The sequence below is a fragment of the Numida meleagris genome, chromosome 16, assembly GCF_002078875.1.
Source record: "Numida meleagris isolate 19003 breed g44 Domestic line chromosome 16, NumMel1.0, whole genome shotgun sequence".
NCBI classification, from domain to species: Eukaryota; Metazoa; Chordata; class Aves; order Galliformes; family Numididae; genus Numida; species Numida meleagris.
In genome coordinates, this window is record NC_034424.1 from 5,842,951 (window position 1) to 5,857,451 (window position 14,501).

Here is a 14,501-nt window from a genome sequence, read left to right on the forward strand (position 1 = left end):
CAAACTCCCCCCGAAACCCTCGTAGGCTCCCGGTTTGGCATACCCCCCTCCCCCATACACCCCCGGCAGCTCCATCCACTCCGGATTCACTCCGGAATCACTCTGGTTTCACTCCGGTTTCACTCCGGTTTCACTCCGGATTCACTCCGGATCCAGATGTGCCAGCACAGCTGGAGGAGCCACAGCAGGTGAGGCGGTTTGGAGCGTGTGACAGGGCTGTTCTGGGGGTGTCTCATGGCCGCTCACCCCCTCTCCATGGCCACAATTCTGGAGGCAGCACTCTGTGTTCATGGGGCTCAGCATCACTGTGCCCCACGGCTGGGTTTGCCTTTAGTGGGAGGAGGGGTCTGGGCAAGGCCGGGGGGCGCTGGGATCGGCCCCCCCAGCTGGAAAACATTGGGATCGTCCCCCCAAGCCTTGGTGCTAAGGGTTAGCCAAAGCACTGGGTAGTAAAACCCCCGGGTGGGGGGGGGCACCAGCAGGACCCCCACCACGTGGGTCTGCCCAGCATCGGCACCGAGTGAGGCATTTTGCCCAAATCCCACCGTTTCCAGCCCAAAGGAGCAGCGCCTGCCTGATTTACCGCCACCGTTCTGAGCGGGGATGTGGTTTTCTTTCCCGTCCCTTTGCGGCACCTCCCTTAAATCTTTCATCCGCCGCATGTCTGACCTGCAGGCAGGAGCTGCTGAGAGGTTCAGAGAGCATCCTGAGCGCAGCGGTGGGGGGAGGATGGCGCTGCCAAGAAGCCCCCCGAGCCCCCCCCAGGAGGGGCACATGGGAACGGAGCTCTGTTGGCAACGCACGCTGCGTGCACGGTACCCAAATGCTGGCTGCCTGCTGACCAGGTGCACCTCCCACCTTTGGCTCCATGTGGGTGTACCATGCAATAACAGTGGCCAGCAGCCCAGCTCTTTCCCCATGGATGGGTTTTCAAGGATTGCTCTCCACAGCTGAGACCGCCCAACTCGTTGCACCCATGGCGGTCTGTGCCGTTCTGGCAGCACGAGGCCCCGGGCGCCAGGGGGCTGCTTGAGCTGAACTCCAAACAATAAAAACTTATCATTAAAAAGAAATGTATCTTGGCTTCACGCGGCCTGGCAGCGCGGGGAGGAGTGATTCAGTGGCTTGTCAGCCCTCGGTGTTAGGCACGCCGAGCTGAGCAACTGGACACTCTCCAAGTCCAGCAACTCATTTTCTACAGATGGAGCCAGCACCGCGCAGTTTAATTTGCAATCCAACATACCTTGACATAACCCTGAGCATCATCACGGGTGCTGCCATGGGATGGGATGGGATGGGACACTCGGGGGGGCAACACCATGCAGCCCCGCTGTGCCCAGGCTGTACCCCCACAGGGTGCCAAATGGGGTGCGGGTGCAGGACTGGTGGCTCTCTGTGCTTTGGGGACCCCAAGAGATGCTCAGGGCGAGCCCTCCCCGTGCACGTTGCTTGGGCTCATCGCTGACTCGTGCCGCGCTGTGTTGCCTCATGTCACCCACCATGAAGATGCAGGAGGGGGCACCCCCGGATGGCTGAGCCCTGCTGGCAGCATCGCTCCCTTGCGTGGCTTGTGTAGAGCTTGTGGCACCGACCCTGGAGCCCAGGGCTGTGCCATGTGGGATCAGGTGCCTGGGGAGCACCCTAGGGCTGGGAGCATGCTGCGATGGGGAGGGGGCTCCTCCCGGCAGCCCAACGCAAATTGATCCCGCAAGTGTGGGATGATTCATGTCTCAGGCTGTGGCCTGAGGGCAAAAACGGGAGAAATGTTTGATGTGAGGCTGCGGGTCCTGTTGGGAGCTGCGGCTCTGCCCGCCCTGAACGGGCTCTGCCCTCATTGCTCGAGGGTGCCGGGCTGGGCCTGGGGCAAAAAATGACTAAAGCAACTTGGGATTAGAGCTGTGTGCTGAAATATGGCATTTCAACGCCGTGTTTGGATGCTGTCTTCTGTGCTGCGATTGGAGGCAGTGAGCAGAGCTGCACGCATTGCAGCTGGGCTCGCGTCGACCCCATGCTTTGCAGGTGGGGGCAGAGACCTGCAGGCAGCAGGACCCCTCGAGATGGGGCTGGGGCTGGGGCCTGCACCCCCAGGACACCACAGAACAGGAGGTGGGTGCCTGTGGGGTCAAAGCCCGCAGGTTTCCAGCCATCGGATCAGGGCTGGAGGGGCAGAAATCCCCATCTCGCAGCGATTTCCCCATCGCTGAGCGGGGCTGGGGACAGGGGTTGGCTGCCAGGAGCCAAGTGCTGTGCTTGGACGCGTGCCATCGGCGCCCGGGAGCCGTCGCTGCACACAGGCGGCGTCAGACATCATCATAATATTAATAATGAAAGGGCAGCGCCTTCAAAGATCTTCGCCCCTGCGCCGCGCGGCTGCTGAGCGCGGAATGCAAAGGAGCTGCGTGAGCCTCATCCCAAGCAGCCGCGGGGCGATGCCAATCCGGGTCACAAAAATGCACAGGGAGCCCCCGGGGGCTGCCCCCATTTGGCTGCGGGGTCCCCATCTCACATCCCCTGTCCCACCCCCCCCGGTCGGTGACTGTATGATTCTATGATTCTCCTCTTTGCCAGGGCGCAGGACACCCGCTGTGCACCCGGAACGTGGGGATGTTAAGGGATGGGCCAGCCAAGCATCCCTCAGAGGGCAGAGAGGAGAGCTGAGCTGGGCTGCAAATGGGGACTGAGACAACCTATGGGGCCATGGGTTGACCCTACAGCATCCCAGTGTGTCCCTGTAGCTCATCGCCCTGTGAGACATTTGGGTATCAAACATCCTTTTTTAATGTCCCATGTGTGTCCCTCCGAGGCTGGGTGCTTTGTGCAGGTCTTGGCAGCATCGAGCCATGGGCTGTGCATCTCTGCTCCTCTGCTCTGTGCCACGAACCCTGATCTGGGAAGGAAGAAACCAAACCCCTGTGCTGGGTGCAGAGCATACCCACCCCATAGCCACCCATGCCCACCCCATGCCCATCCCATACCCACCCCATAGCCACCCAGACCCTCTCCATACTCATCCCATGCCCACCCCATACCCATCCCATGCTTACTCCATGCCCACCTCATACTCATCCCATACCCACCCCATAGTGACCCCATGGCCAACCATACCCACTCCATACCCATCCCATGCCCATCCCATGCCCACCCCTACTCATGTCATACCCACTCCATGCCCACCCCATGCCCACATGCTCTGCACACACTTCAGGTCCCAGTGGGCTGTGCTCATACCCCCCACGGAGCGCAGCATCGCCGGATCCCGCTGTGTTCCCGGCACCATCCCATTGTGCGCAGCCCTCCCTCAGCCTCCTTTTCCCCCTCCAAACAGAACAAAACCCCCAAATCCTCCACAAGTGAGAAATCTCTTTCTGTTCCTTTATTTTTTCTCCGCTGCCTCAGAGGATCGATCGGAGCTGATTCTCCGTAATCCGCCCTTTCTGTGGGAAGCTGGCATCCTGGAGCCCCTGGGGGGGGGTGGATCTATTGCGGGTCCCACTCGGGGTGCTCAGGGCTGCGTGCTCATTGCATCCAGCATCCCAAACCCCCATCTCCTAGCAACTTCCCTGCGCTGCCTCTCTGCGATTCCCCGCGTTCAGGCTTTGAAGAGCAGAGCTTTGGTTCCTGGATGGGTTTGGGAGCGTTTTCTCCTCCCGGCAGCCAGCGCTTGGGGGATGCAGGAAAACCGCCCGGCAAACCCCAGCTGTTGGCAATGGGATGTGCCCCTGGGGATGGGATCCTACCCCCGGGGAGCTCGGGCTGGAAGCAAGGGTGGGAAAACGACGTTCTGTTGGTTGAAAAAATGACATTTGATGTAGGGAAAAAAACAAACAAACAGAAAAAACCAACACAACAGGGTTTTGTTTTGCTTTGTTTTGTCGGATAAGAAATGCCTTCCTATTCGCAGGCTGGGAAATACAGCCCCAGGTCGTGGAGCGCTGAAGGGGATCAAGCACTCCCGGCTCAGGAATGGGCTTTGCCTAGAATACGGTGCTCAAAATGAGCAAACTGCCGCTTGAAAGGGGGAGGGCGGGGGTGTGTGCGTGGAGGATTTGTGCCGCTCCTGTTTGCTCGATGCACAACGGCAGGCGATGGAAGCAGCATCCCACCCGCCAGCCGCGCTGACGCTGCCGTTCTGAGGGCGCTTTCTCGTGGCTGCCGATGGGAATAGGTGATGTGGGATCACGGCGAGCACCGCGGGGCTGGGCCGGGGATCCCTGCCCTCACGGGGAGCTGCGGGGATGTTGGCATAGAGCTCAGCTCGGAGCGATGCTCTGCCTGCCCGGAGCTCCCAGTTCCCACCGGTGCCTCCCAGCGCAGCTCAGCCGCTGTTGGGGTGAATCGCCATCAGAACAGCCCCAGCTCAAGCCCTGGCTTCGTCCCCGCTCCGCACCAGGACTGCAGCAGCTCAGCTGCTGAGTACTCCCAAATCCCTGTGGTAATTGGATCAAGGCACTGTTTTCCATCAGAATATTAAGTGGGAGCCCCCACCCCAGTCCAGGCAGCACGCTTTGGGATATAAAGACACGGTGAATCGCGTTATAGGGGTTATTTCTCCTGCTTTAAAGTCAGAGGTATCACAGCAGCTCCTGATTTGTCACCGAGCACCATGGTCCAGCTCCTGTTGATGGCAGGCTTGGGGGGGCCATCACCAGCCAAGCACTGAGATCGCGCAGCTCAACACAGCCGTGGCATTCAGTGGGCTTTGCTGTCCCCAGCTCACTCCCGTCCCCCCATGGGGCCAGCAGAGGGCCTGGGGTGGTCAATTAGCAAATGAGGGGGCTCCAGCACCTTGCCCCGGTTATTGGTTTAGCAGGGTCTCTGGTTGGGGTGACCATCTGGTGGCATCTGCTGCTGCTGAGCTGTCAGCGCTCTCCCAGAGCGGGGACACACAGGGCACGGCACCAAGGCACAGGGACAGGGGCAGACATGCTGGGCACATCCACAGCTCCTGCTGCAATGGGATGGGTGAACAGACGGATGGACGGATGGATGGACGGACAGATGGATGGATGGACGGATGGACAGTTGGATGGATGCATGGATGGACAGATGGATGGATGAATGGATGGATCATAGAATCATTAAGGCTGGAAAAGCCCTCTCAGATCCCCAGGCCCAACCCCAACCCATCCCACCATGCCCGTGGACGTGTCCCTCAGTACCACATCTCCATGTCCCTGGGACACCTCCAGAGATGGTGACTCCCCTAGCTCCCTGGGCAGTCTGTGCCAATGAATGGATGGATGGACAGATGGATGAATAGCCAGACAGATGGACGGATGGACTAGAAAAAGGAGGCAGAGCAGGACAGACAGATGAGCCTCCCTGGCAAATGAGGCTGCTTCAGATGATGCTAACAAGCCCGTTAATGGGGTTTATCAAGGGAGGCTGCTGACTTTATCTGAGATGCTGCTTTTGGGCTGGGAGAGCCTAAGCTCCTGCTCGTTAATTAGAAAGGCTGAGAGGAGGTTTGTAGCGGTTGGCCTCACTTGTGAGCAGCCGTAATGTGATGAGCGATTAGGGACTCTGAAGCTTCTCTACTGGTGTCATTAAGCTACTGATGAGCTCAGGCAGGGGAAGGGCGTTTTTGGCTGCGCCTGGAAGTGGCTGGTCCTGCACCGCTGGGCTCATCCGGGGCTGTGAGATGAGTGAGATATGTCCTGGGGACAGTCACGGCTCGGTGTCACCCCGTGTCCCTGGGTCAGGGCTGGTGTCCCTCAGCTCGTGCAGGAGGTGGTGTGAGTGGAGCTGGGATGTTCCTGCTCACTGTGTGACAGACAGGGAGAGAATCTAGGCATGGTTGCCACCAGAAAGGTGCTTCCAGGCTCTTCCACAGCCAAATGCATGGCGAGGTGGGGGCATAGCAGAAATATCTGCTGGGCTTTGCCTCTGTCCTCCCTCATCTGCTGCCTTGGCAAAGCTTCCTGCGATGCTGCAGCATCCTGGTTGGCATCACTCGGGCTGTATTTACAGCCGCGCTAATTAAATACTCTATGCAATCAGTGCCGTGCGTGACCCCTCTCTCTGAGCCGGGGCCGCTGTGTGCCATCACTGAGCGGGAACACGACTGCCACCGTCCTGGGGAACTTCTAACAGCAATTTACTCATCCCAGGCCTCCCATTTCTCTGTTTTTGTGACATTTTGCAAAGTTCAGGTTTACCAAATAAGCCGGCACGATGAAGAGACGCTCCGCAGTTATTTACGCTGCATTGCTTGGCAACGTCTCCACCAAGGATGGGATCCCAGCCCCATGGGATGGGGCCACTGAGCCACCCATGCCTGGGTCCCCATGTTGTGCTCCCACTGCCGTGTCCCCATGTCCCTGCCTTTTCATGGGGCCGTGGGATGGTCGGACCCACGGCTCTTGCACACCTCGCTGGTGCCGCGTTGTCAGCTCCGATCAGAAGCCGGATCACTCGGCCCAGTGCGCACTCTCCGGATTTAATTAACGGGGCCTTTCATCTCTCCCCTGAAGGAATCTGCTATCTTCTGTCTTTTTAATTAACGTTCATTAGGCAAATCAGAAGAACGTTTGCTCCTCACCGCCTCCACCGCTCTTAACCCTTGCGAGGCGCCGTGTTGGTGTGGGGCAGTGGCACTGGGGCTGTGCACGGTCCCCATGTCCCCACCGCGCTCGGACCACAGCTCCGCATGCAGAGATTGAGTTCTACTGCACAGGGGATACTGGGACAAATCCAAGCTCTGATGGCTCCTTTGAATTCCCTTGTTCCAGCTCTTCCATGTGCTGAAGAATAGGGGATTCCCATAACTAACTTTAGGTATTCTTCTTGCCAAGGTGATGCTTGCCCATAGCAAGGTGACACAGTTGTGAGCGTGAGAACCCTTGTGCGAAGTCACTGCCCAGAGCTGGAAGGGAAGATGCCTCTGGCATCTTACTCTCAGAGAAAAGGGAGCAATTTGGGGCTGGATGCAGGAAGTAGCTAGATATATTTGGACATATATGGATACAGGAAAGTGACATCTGGGTGATGGCCTTGCAGGCTGCCATGGGTCTGGGTGCTCCTCCACATTTCTCGAATTCCTGCATCCCAGGAGCTGCCCCCAGCCATGGCTGCACAGCGTCACTGCTCCGTCCCAGACTCCTCTGCAGGAGGGGATGGATGGGCAGGAAAATCATCTCCTGGGCGCATGCAATGCCCGAGGGTCCTCTTGGAGGTGGCCAACCTGTTTGAGCAAGGCAGCAAGACACCCGACAAGCCTCATCCACGCAGGACGCGCACCCTACCTTGAAACTGGCCGCAGAGAGTCTAGGGGTGAACACGGAGCTGGAAACCCTCCTCTTTCCCCCCAAACCTTTGCCACCGGCCGCCAGCTCTCAGGCACATGGAGCTCAGCTCTCGGCACTGGGAAATTGGCCGTTCCCGGCGGAGCTGATCAGGCTGTCAGCTCTGGGTCAATATATGGTAATGGGGCTTTGAAGCGGCGCTGCTGCGGGAGCTGCTGCCGAGGACCTCTGATTCACAGCTTCCCTCCGGTGCTTTCTCCCCGCACTGTGCACAGAGGAGAATAAAATAAATAAGAGGAGAAGGGAGAGGAAGGGAGCTTAAATTATAGATGAGGGCTAAGTTTCCTGGGTTTCTGTGGGCAGCGCAGTTTAGCAGAGCATGGGGAGAAGTGGAATTCCTCTGTGCACCCAAATTCCACAAAGCCAACACTGCAGAATGGGGCTGGTGGGAAGAGCGAGGCATGGCACCATCCCTGCCTGCCTGGGTCCCTTTGCTGTTGCTCTCCTGTCCCCGTGGGTCCAAGCACGTAGCCTGGAGGGTGCCACGGTCCTGGCACAGGCTGTGTGCAATGAGCATCCCTGCTGAAGGGCTTTGAGGGCCGTATGGGGTCTGGTTTCCCCACCCATGGGGACATGTCTTGGCTCAGGGGACTGGGCCATCCCCATGGCAGATCAAGGATGGGACCACCACCTGTAGGTGCTGATGTGGAGGGTCACAGAGCCATGCCCCAGGCAGGTTGGTGAGAGTGGAGAGCAGTGGGGTCAGTGGGGTGGGAGGAGAAAAGGGCACTGGAGTGGTGCTTCAGAGCCTTTCACGCTTTCCCCTTGCTTTTCCAGCTGTGAGAATATTGGCAGCCCTCATGAATTTGAGAGAAAAACGAACAGGTGGGGAGGGAACCACTATGGGCTCATCCCTGGTGCTGAGGGATGGAGATATTCAGCGGCCAAAGACCTGAATCCACCCATCCCTAAAGCGATGGGGCTGGTAAGCACCAGCTGGGAGAGGTTGCAGCCTTCCCAGCCCCACCTGTGCGGGATCAGGTTGGCCTTGGGGGGAGCTCCAGCCCCGCTCCCGGCACCGCGCACGGAGCGTTCCCAGCAGCATCCAGCAGATGGACCTCGGAGCGAGAGGAGGTGCCGGGCTGGGGGCCTGTCCCATCCCATCGCGTTGCATCGCATCCCAACCCATCCCATCGCGCCGTGCCAGCCGGAGGAGGCTCAGAGCGCGCAGCGAGCTGAACCCCGCCATGGCCCGGCTCAGGGCGCTGGCCTTGCTGGGGCTGGTGCTGGCCACTGCGTGCTCATCCCCCTGCTACGACCCCCGGGGCCAGCCCCGCCGCTGCATGCCCGTCTTCGAGAACGCCGCTTTCGGCCGCGTCCCGCTGGCCACCAACACGTGCGGCTCGCCGCCCGAGGAATACTGCCTGCAGATGGGCGCGCGCGATGCCAGCCAGCTGTGCCAGCGCTGCGACGCCGCCGACCCGCTGCTGCACCACAACGCCTCTTTCCTCACCGACTTCCACAGCCAGGAGGAGAGCACCTGGTGGCAGAGCCAGTCCATGGCCTTCGGCGTCCAGCACCCCAACTCCGTCAACATCACGCTCCACCTGGGTAGGTGCGGCGGAGGGGAGCGTGGGGTGCTGGGTTCTAAGTGGGGTGCCCCATGCTCCAGCGCAGGCTTTGGCTGCAAGGAGAGAGGTGCTCTTTGCTGAGAGCACTTTGCTAAGAGCAGCTCCTTGTCCTCTTGCAAGGAGAGGACAGCGGTGCCCGTGCATGTGTGCTGTGTGCTCCGCAGTTCCTCTTTGCAAAGCTGATGTGGGTTTGCAGGCAGGAGCCCTGCAGGCTGCGGGTGCAGAGCCCCGTGCCCATTCATCCCCACGCAGCGCTGAGGATGCCATGTATATTTTAGGGGACTCGCAGCTCTGTAAATGCTGCGCAGCCCTGGCAAGGTTCCCCAGCTGAGAGCCGACCCTCTGTTTTAAATACTGTGCTTGCAGGGTGCGTAAAGCCTGTGGGATCATGCCTAGCATGTTAAAAAGGATCTTTTTTTCCTGCGTTTTGCTGCCATCTAAACTATCTTGGCTATTGGCCAGTGCTATAAAACCTTGGTTCTCTGCTGTCTGCTGCCATCGGTGTGCTGAGGGGGGCAGCGAGGGGCTGCAGCATGGACAGGCAGTGGGGTGTTGGTGACAGTGGGTCGCTGTGTGCCCTGCAGGGTCACTGCATTCCAACCCCCTGCGAGTGGGTGGACGTCTGCTCCGGGCTCCCCCTGCACACGAGAAGCGATGCTGGAGCAGTCCCATTCGAGGGGATATGGCACTGAGCTCCCTGCATCCCAGTGCATCCCTCCGCACGTGTACCCAGGCTCCTTGTTCCTCTGTGCCCCATATATCTTGCTACACTAAAAAGTGCCTAGCACATCACTGCCTGACCTTTTCCATTGCCTCTGGGCCCCATTCTTAGCCCCGGCTGCAGACAATTTTTAATGTTTTAATGCTTACATTTGGGTTACAGAGGAAAAACCTAAATGTTGGTGCTGAGCCCGATCCCACGGCCCCTGGGACATGGCCCCAAGTGAGTCCTTGCACCCACACTTGCAGTGATGGGCCTGTGACCCACACATTGAGCCCCCATCAGCTCACTCATGAGGCTGTGTAGGGGAGCTGCCCGGGGAGCTAATTAAACGGGGTGTTGGATGAGCCGGACAAGACCTGTGTTTACCTGTATGCTGTTGATTGGCATTAATTAGATTATCCTCCCTTAAATCTCACTTCTCTACAAGGCTTCAGCTCTGCATTGCAGTGCGCAGGACTCGGAGAGGATCACTAACCCCCAGCACTGTTGCATTTGCCTTGGCATCAGGGAGGAACCCAACAAAACCACACATTTGCAAAGGCAAAAGGCACCGGAGCTCCTCGGGGAGCTGGGAGTCCTGGTCCCCATCCCCTCCCATCTCCGCCCACGTCCCTGTCCCGTGGTGTCCCCATTCCGCAGTGTGCCAGCCCTGTGCCCTGCCAGGGAGACACCGTGGGCTGTGTTCTGGGTTTCTTTGGAGGAAGAGAATGCAATCTGGCCGACGGAAGGGACTGTCTGGAAAAAAGCACGCATCGCTCGGGATAACCACAGCGCGCTTTCTCTGCCCAAGCTGCAGCCCCCGCGTGGGCCTCCTGACCTCCTCCTTGCAGCAGGGTCCCCTGGGGTGGGGGCTGTTTATTGACACAGCTCCCGGCTCTGGCCTTCTCCCGACCCCTCTGCTTGGCCAAGGGTCCCCCGGGGCCGCGCTGTCTGGGAACGGGCGCCTGCAGGGCTGGGACAAGGGCATCCCACCAGCATCGGTGCAGCCGGGTCCCGGTGGGCTTTGGGAAGAGGTAATCCTGGAGCAGCCCAACCGTGCTGTCACAGCACCTCCCAGCCATGGTCACCTCGGGGCGGGTGGCCCAGTCCCCGTGTCCCCAGTGCTTTCCCCAGTGCCGGTAGCCGGGCTGGCTCAGCTCCCCCGCAGCAAAGTCGCAGCACATACGCGACAGTATTCATATGGGCCCAATTAAAGGCTTGTTTTCCTAGTCCCGGAATAACCCCTCAAACATTCCCAACTCATTATCTTTTCAAATAAAGCCAAAACCTCGCAGCTAATTGTTTTGCGCAGTCAGAAGCGGCGCTGCGATGGAGCAATCCGCTCTTTGAGCCGCTCCTTCATCTGTGGCAATTAGGCGGTTCTGATGTTCGCTTTGGTGTAGTTTCCCTCCCTTTTTTTGGCAATACTTTCAAGATATTTCAGAGCTGTGTTGGCCACCCCAGGGATCGATGTCCTCTGTTTGTCTTCAGCCCAACAAAGGCAGCAGCAAGGCCGGGTCCAGGCGTGCAGCTCCCTGGAAAGAGACTGCCCTTGACTCTCTGCCTCTCCATCCTCTCCCAGTTGCATGGGGGATGATGATGAGCACCAAGACCTGATTATTCCCAGCTGCTGCTCAGCCCCTGGCTTTGCACCAGCTCCTGGCCCACACCACCCACCCGTTGCCTTCATGCAATGACCCAAAAGTTGCAGTGAAATCAAGAGCTGATTTGGGGCCGGGCAGGGTTTGGGGTGCAGCATCCAGATGGATGGGTGGTAAAATTCTGCCCACCCTGGGAAAATGCCAGCGGCCATGTGGGATGCAGCACTGGGATGACTTTGGCTCCGGTGCTGTTGGCCATTGTCCCAACTGGGATGGGAGTGGAAGACATCATGATGGCTGTGTCCCCAGGAAAGTCCTATGAGATCACCTACGTCCGCCTGAAGTTTCACACCAGCCGCCCCGAGAGCTTCGCCATTTACAAACGCAGCCGTGCCGACGGCCCATGGGTGCCCTTCCAGTTCTACAGCGCGTCCTGTGAGAAGGTTGGATATTAGGAAAAATTCCTTCTCTGAAAGAGTGGTCAGGTAGTGGTATGGGCTGCATCCCTGGAGGTGTTCCAGAACCGTGGAGATGTGGCACTGAGGGACGTATCAGTGGGCATGGGGGGGTGGGTTGTGGTTGGACTCGGGGATCTGAGAGGTCTCCAACCTCAGTGATTCTATGACTGTGTGATTCTAAGACCTACAGGAAGCGGCAGAGGCAGTACCTGCAGCCGGGTGAGGACGAGCAGGTGGCCTTCTGCACAGATGAGTTCAGCGACATCTCCCCGCTGAGTGGTGGCAACGTGGCTTTCTCCACCCTTGAGGGCCGTCCCAGTGCCTACAATTTTGATGGAAGTCCCACGCTACAGGTGCCAGCGGGGTGGGAGAGGTGTGGGGATGTGGAGTCCCGGGACCAGGGTGAAATAGTTGAGATATTAGGAAAAAATTCTATTCCAAAAGAGTGGTCAGGCACTGGCACACACTGCCCAGGGAGTGGTGGAGTCACTGTCCCTGGAGGTGTACCAGAACCATGGAAATGTGGCACTGAGGGACATGGTCAGTGGGCACGGTGGAGTGTGTTGGTGTTGGGCTTGGGGATTTGAGAGGGCTATTCCAACCTTAAAGATTCTGTGATTCTATGAAAAGCCCCCACGCTGCCCTGCAGACAGGAAGGGAGCTGGAAGTGCCCTGGTTGGGGTTGGTACTGGTGGCCCAGTCCCATCTGCAGAGCATCTTCCCCATGTCCCCTGCAGGAGTGGGTGACCGTCACCGACCTGCTCATCTCCCTGAACCGCCTCAATACATTTGGGGATGACATCTTCAAGGACCCCAAGGTGCTGCAGTCCTACTACTACGCCATCTCTGACTTCTCCGTTGGCGGCAGGTGAGGGCTGGGAAGGGGCTGCAGGGAGGGTCCTGGGGCTGTGCATGGGGCTTGGAGCAGCTCCAGAGCTTGAATTGAATGTTGAGGGGCAAACCACTCAGATGGGACACAAATGCTGGTGGAGGGGTCACCACAGTTGCAGCCCCCAGTGGGCTTGGGAGCCGATGTGGGGCAGAGACAGCAGCAGTGCTGCTCCGGGATTGCGCTGTGCCCTTCCCCAAGCAGGGAGGTAGGAAACCAGCCACAAGACATCACGCTCCACCACACTGAGAGCTGCCTGCCCCTGGGCACAAGAGCTGAGCATGCTCCAGGAGCCCCATTTGCTGTCTGACCCCCTGGGCTGGAGCAGCTGGAGCTGCTTAGCGTTCCTCACGGGCCACCCTCAGCGTGTGACCTCCCAGATGGGATTGCCTCGGGGACACGGCCACCCCAGCACAGCAGCGTGGGCTGCATCCCCGTTCAGCAGCGCTCAGAGCAGCTCGGGTTTCCTGCAGGTGTAAATGCAATGGTCACGCCAGCGAGTGCGTGCCGGATGAGGCAGGACAGCTGGTGTGCATGTGCCAGCACAACACATCCGGCACCGACTGCCAGCACTGCCAGCCCTTCTACCAGGACCGGCCCTGGGCGCGCGGCACCGCCGAGGCTGCCAATGAGTGCCTCCGTGAGTAGCACCCGCGTTGGGCGCGTGGTGGTGGTGAGCCCATCCAGCAAAGCTGCTCTGGGTGGGGAGCACCCCAGGGTCCCCATCCACAGCATCACCCCATGGACCCTCAGCTGTGCCCCACGGCCCCAACCAGCCCTCCTGCCTCCCCATAGCTTGCAACTGCAGCGGCCGCTCGGAGGAATGTTTCTACGACGCGGAGCTGTTCCGCCGCACCGGGCACGGGGGGCACTGCCGCAACTGCCGCGACAACACGGCCGGGCCCCACTGCGAGCAGTGCCAGCAGAACCACTACCGCTGGGAGCAGCAGGCTGCCTGCCAGCCCTGCCACTGCCACCCCGCAGGTGTGTGGGGCGTGGGTGGGAGGGGAGGGCTTGGTTCCATGCTCCTCAACCTTGGGTTGTGCCACTGGGTTGCTCCACCACTGGGTTTTGCCGAGCTCTCCTTTTGGGATTTTGGAAAAGGTTCACACGGGGGTTGGGTTTGCACTGCTTGGAGTGGGCTCCTCGCCGTGGCACAGTTCCTGGCTCTGATCTTGAGCACAGGGTCCCCCCATCTCCTGCCCGCCTCTCTCCCTGGCTGCAGACAGCTCAGGTTGGCCATGTCCCTGCAGGTTCCCTGCAGCCCCAGTGTGACAGCTCGGGGAGCTGCACCTGCAAAGCCAACGTGACGGGCTGGAAGTGTGAGCGCTGCAAGGATGGCTACCACAGCCTGAGCGAGGGCGGCTGCAGGTGAGGGGGTCCCTGGCCACTGTGGGCACAGGGTGGGACCAGGGCTCATTCCATACCCACATCTTGGCCTGGCCAGACCCTGCGCCTGTGACCCTGCGGGCAGCGTGGGCGCCTGCGACCCTAACACGGGGCATTGCACCTGCAAGGAGAGGGTGGAGGGGCACCTGTGCAACAGGTAAGCACCGCAGGATGAGGGTGGAGCCATGGCTCCTTTCCAGCCTGGGATCAGCCCCTGGGTTGCCACTATGGTTCCCCACAGCTCTACTTGCCCTGTGCCTTGTGCTCCTGTTTCATGCCCATACCAGGTGCCAGCCTGGCTGGTTCAACCTGCAACCCCACAACCCCACTGGCTGCACCAGTTGTTTTTGCTATGGACACTCCGCTGTCTGCACGGCAGCAGAAGGCTACGAGGTGACCCACATCCACTCCAACTTCAAGGAAGGTACAGAACTCCCAACCCTGGGCAAGGTGGAGGACATGGGCTTGGGCCAGGAAACCTGGGGGGTTTGGGAAGGCTGGGGCTGAGCATCCCCTCCCCTTTGGGGCTGAGCATCCCCTCCCCTTTGGGGCTGAGCATCCCCTCCCCTTTGGGGCTGAGCATCCC

The 14,501-nt window shown here is 59.5% G+C and overlaps 1 protein-coding gene across 2 annotated transcripts in view; it reads left to right on the top strand.

The window, feature by feature from the left end:
• LAMC3 (laminin subunit gamma 3) overlaps nt 8,388-14,501 on the top strand; it is a 15,238-nt gene continuing 9,124 nt past the window's right edge. For both annotated transcript variants that reach the window (XM_021413567.1, XM_021413568.1), the window contains exons 1-9: nt 8,388-8,855; nt 11,489-11,622; nt 11,820-11,990; nt 12,375-12,505; nt 13,000-13,166; nt 13,322-13,510; nt 13,780-13,897; nt 13,974-14,072; nt 14,203-14,339. In XM_021413567.1, coding sequence (XP_021269242.1) covers nt 8,492-8,855; nt 11,489-11,622; nt 11,820-11,990; nt 12,375-12,505; nt 13,000-13,166; nt 13,322-13,510; nt 13,780-13,897; nt 13,974-14,072; nt 14,203-14,339 — 1,510 coding nt within the window. In that variant the 5' untranslated portion in view covers nt 8,388-8,491. The remainder of the gene's footprint in view (nt 8,856-11,488; nt 11,623-11,819; nt 11,991-12,374; nt 12,506-12,999; nt 13,167-13,321; nt 13,511-13,779; nt 13,898-13,973; nt 14,073-14,202; nt 14,340-14,501) is intronic.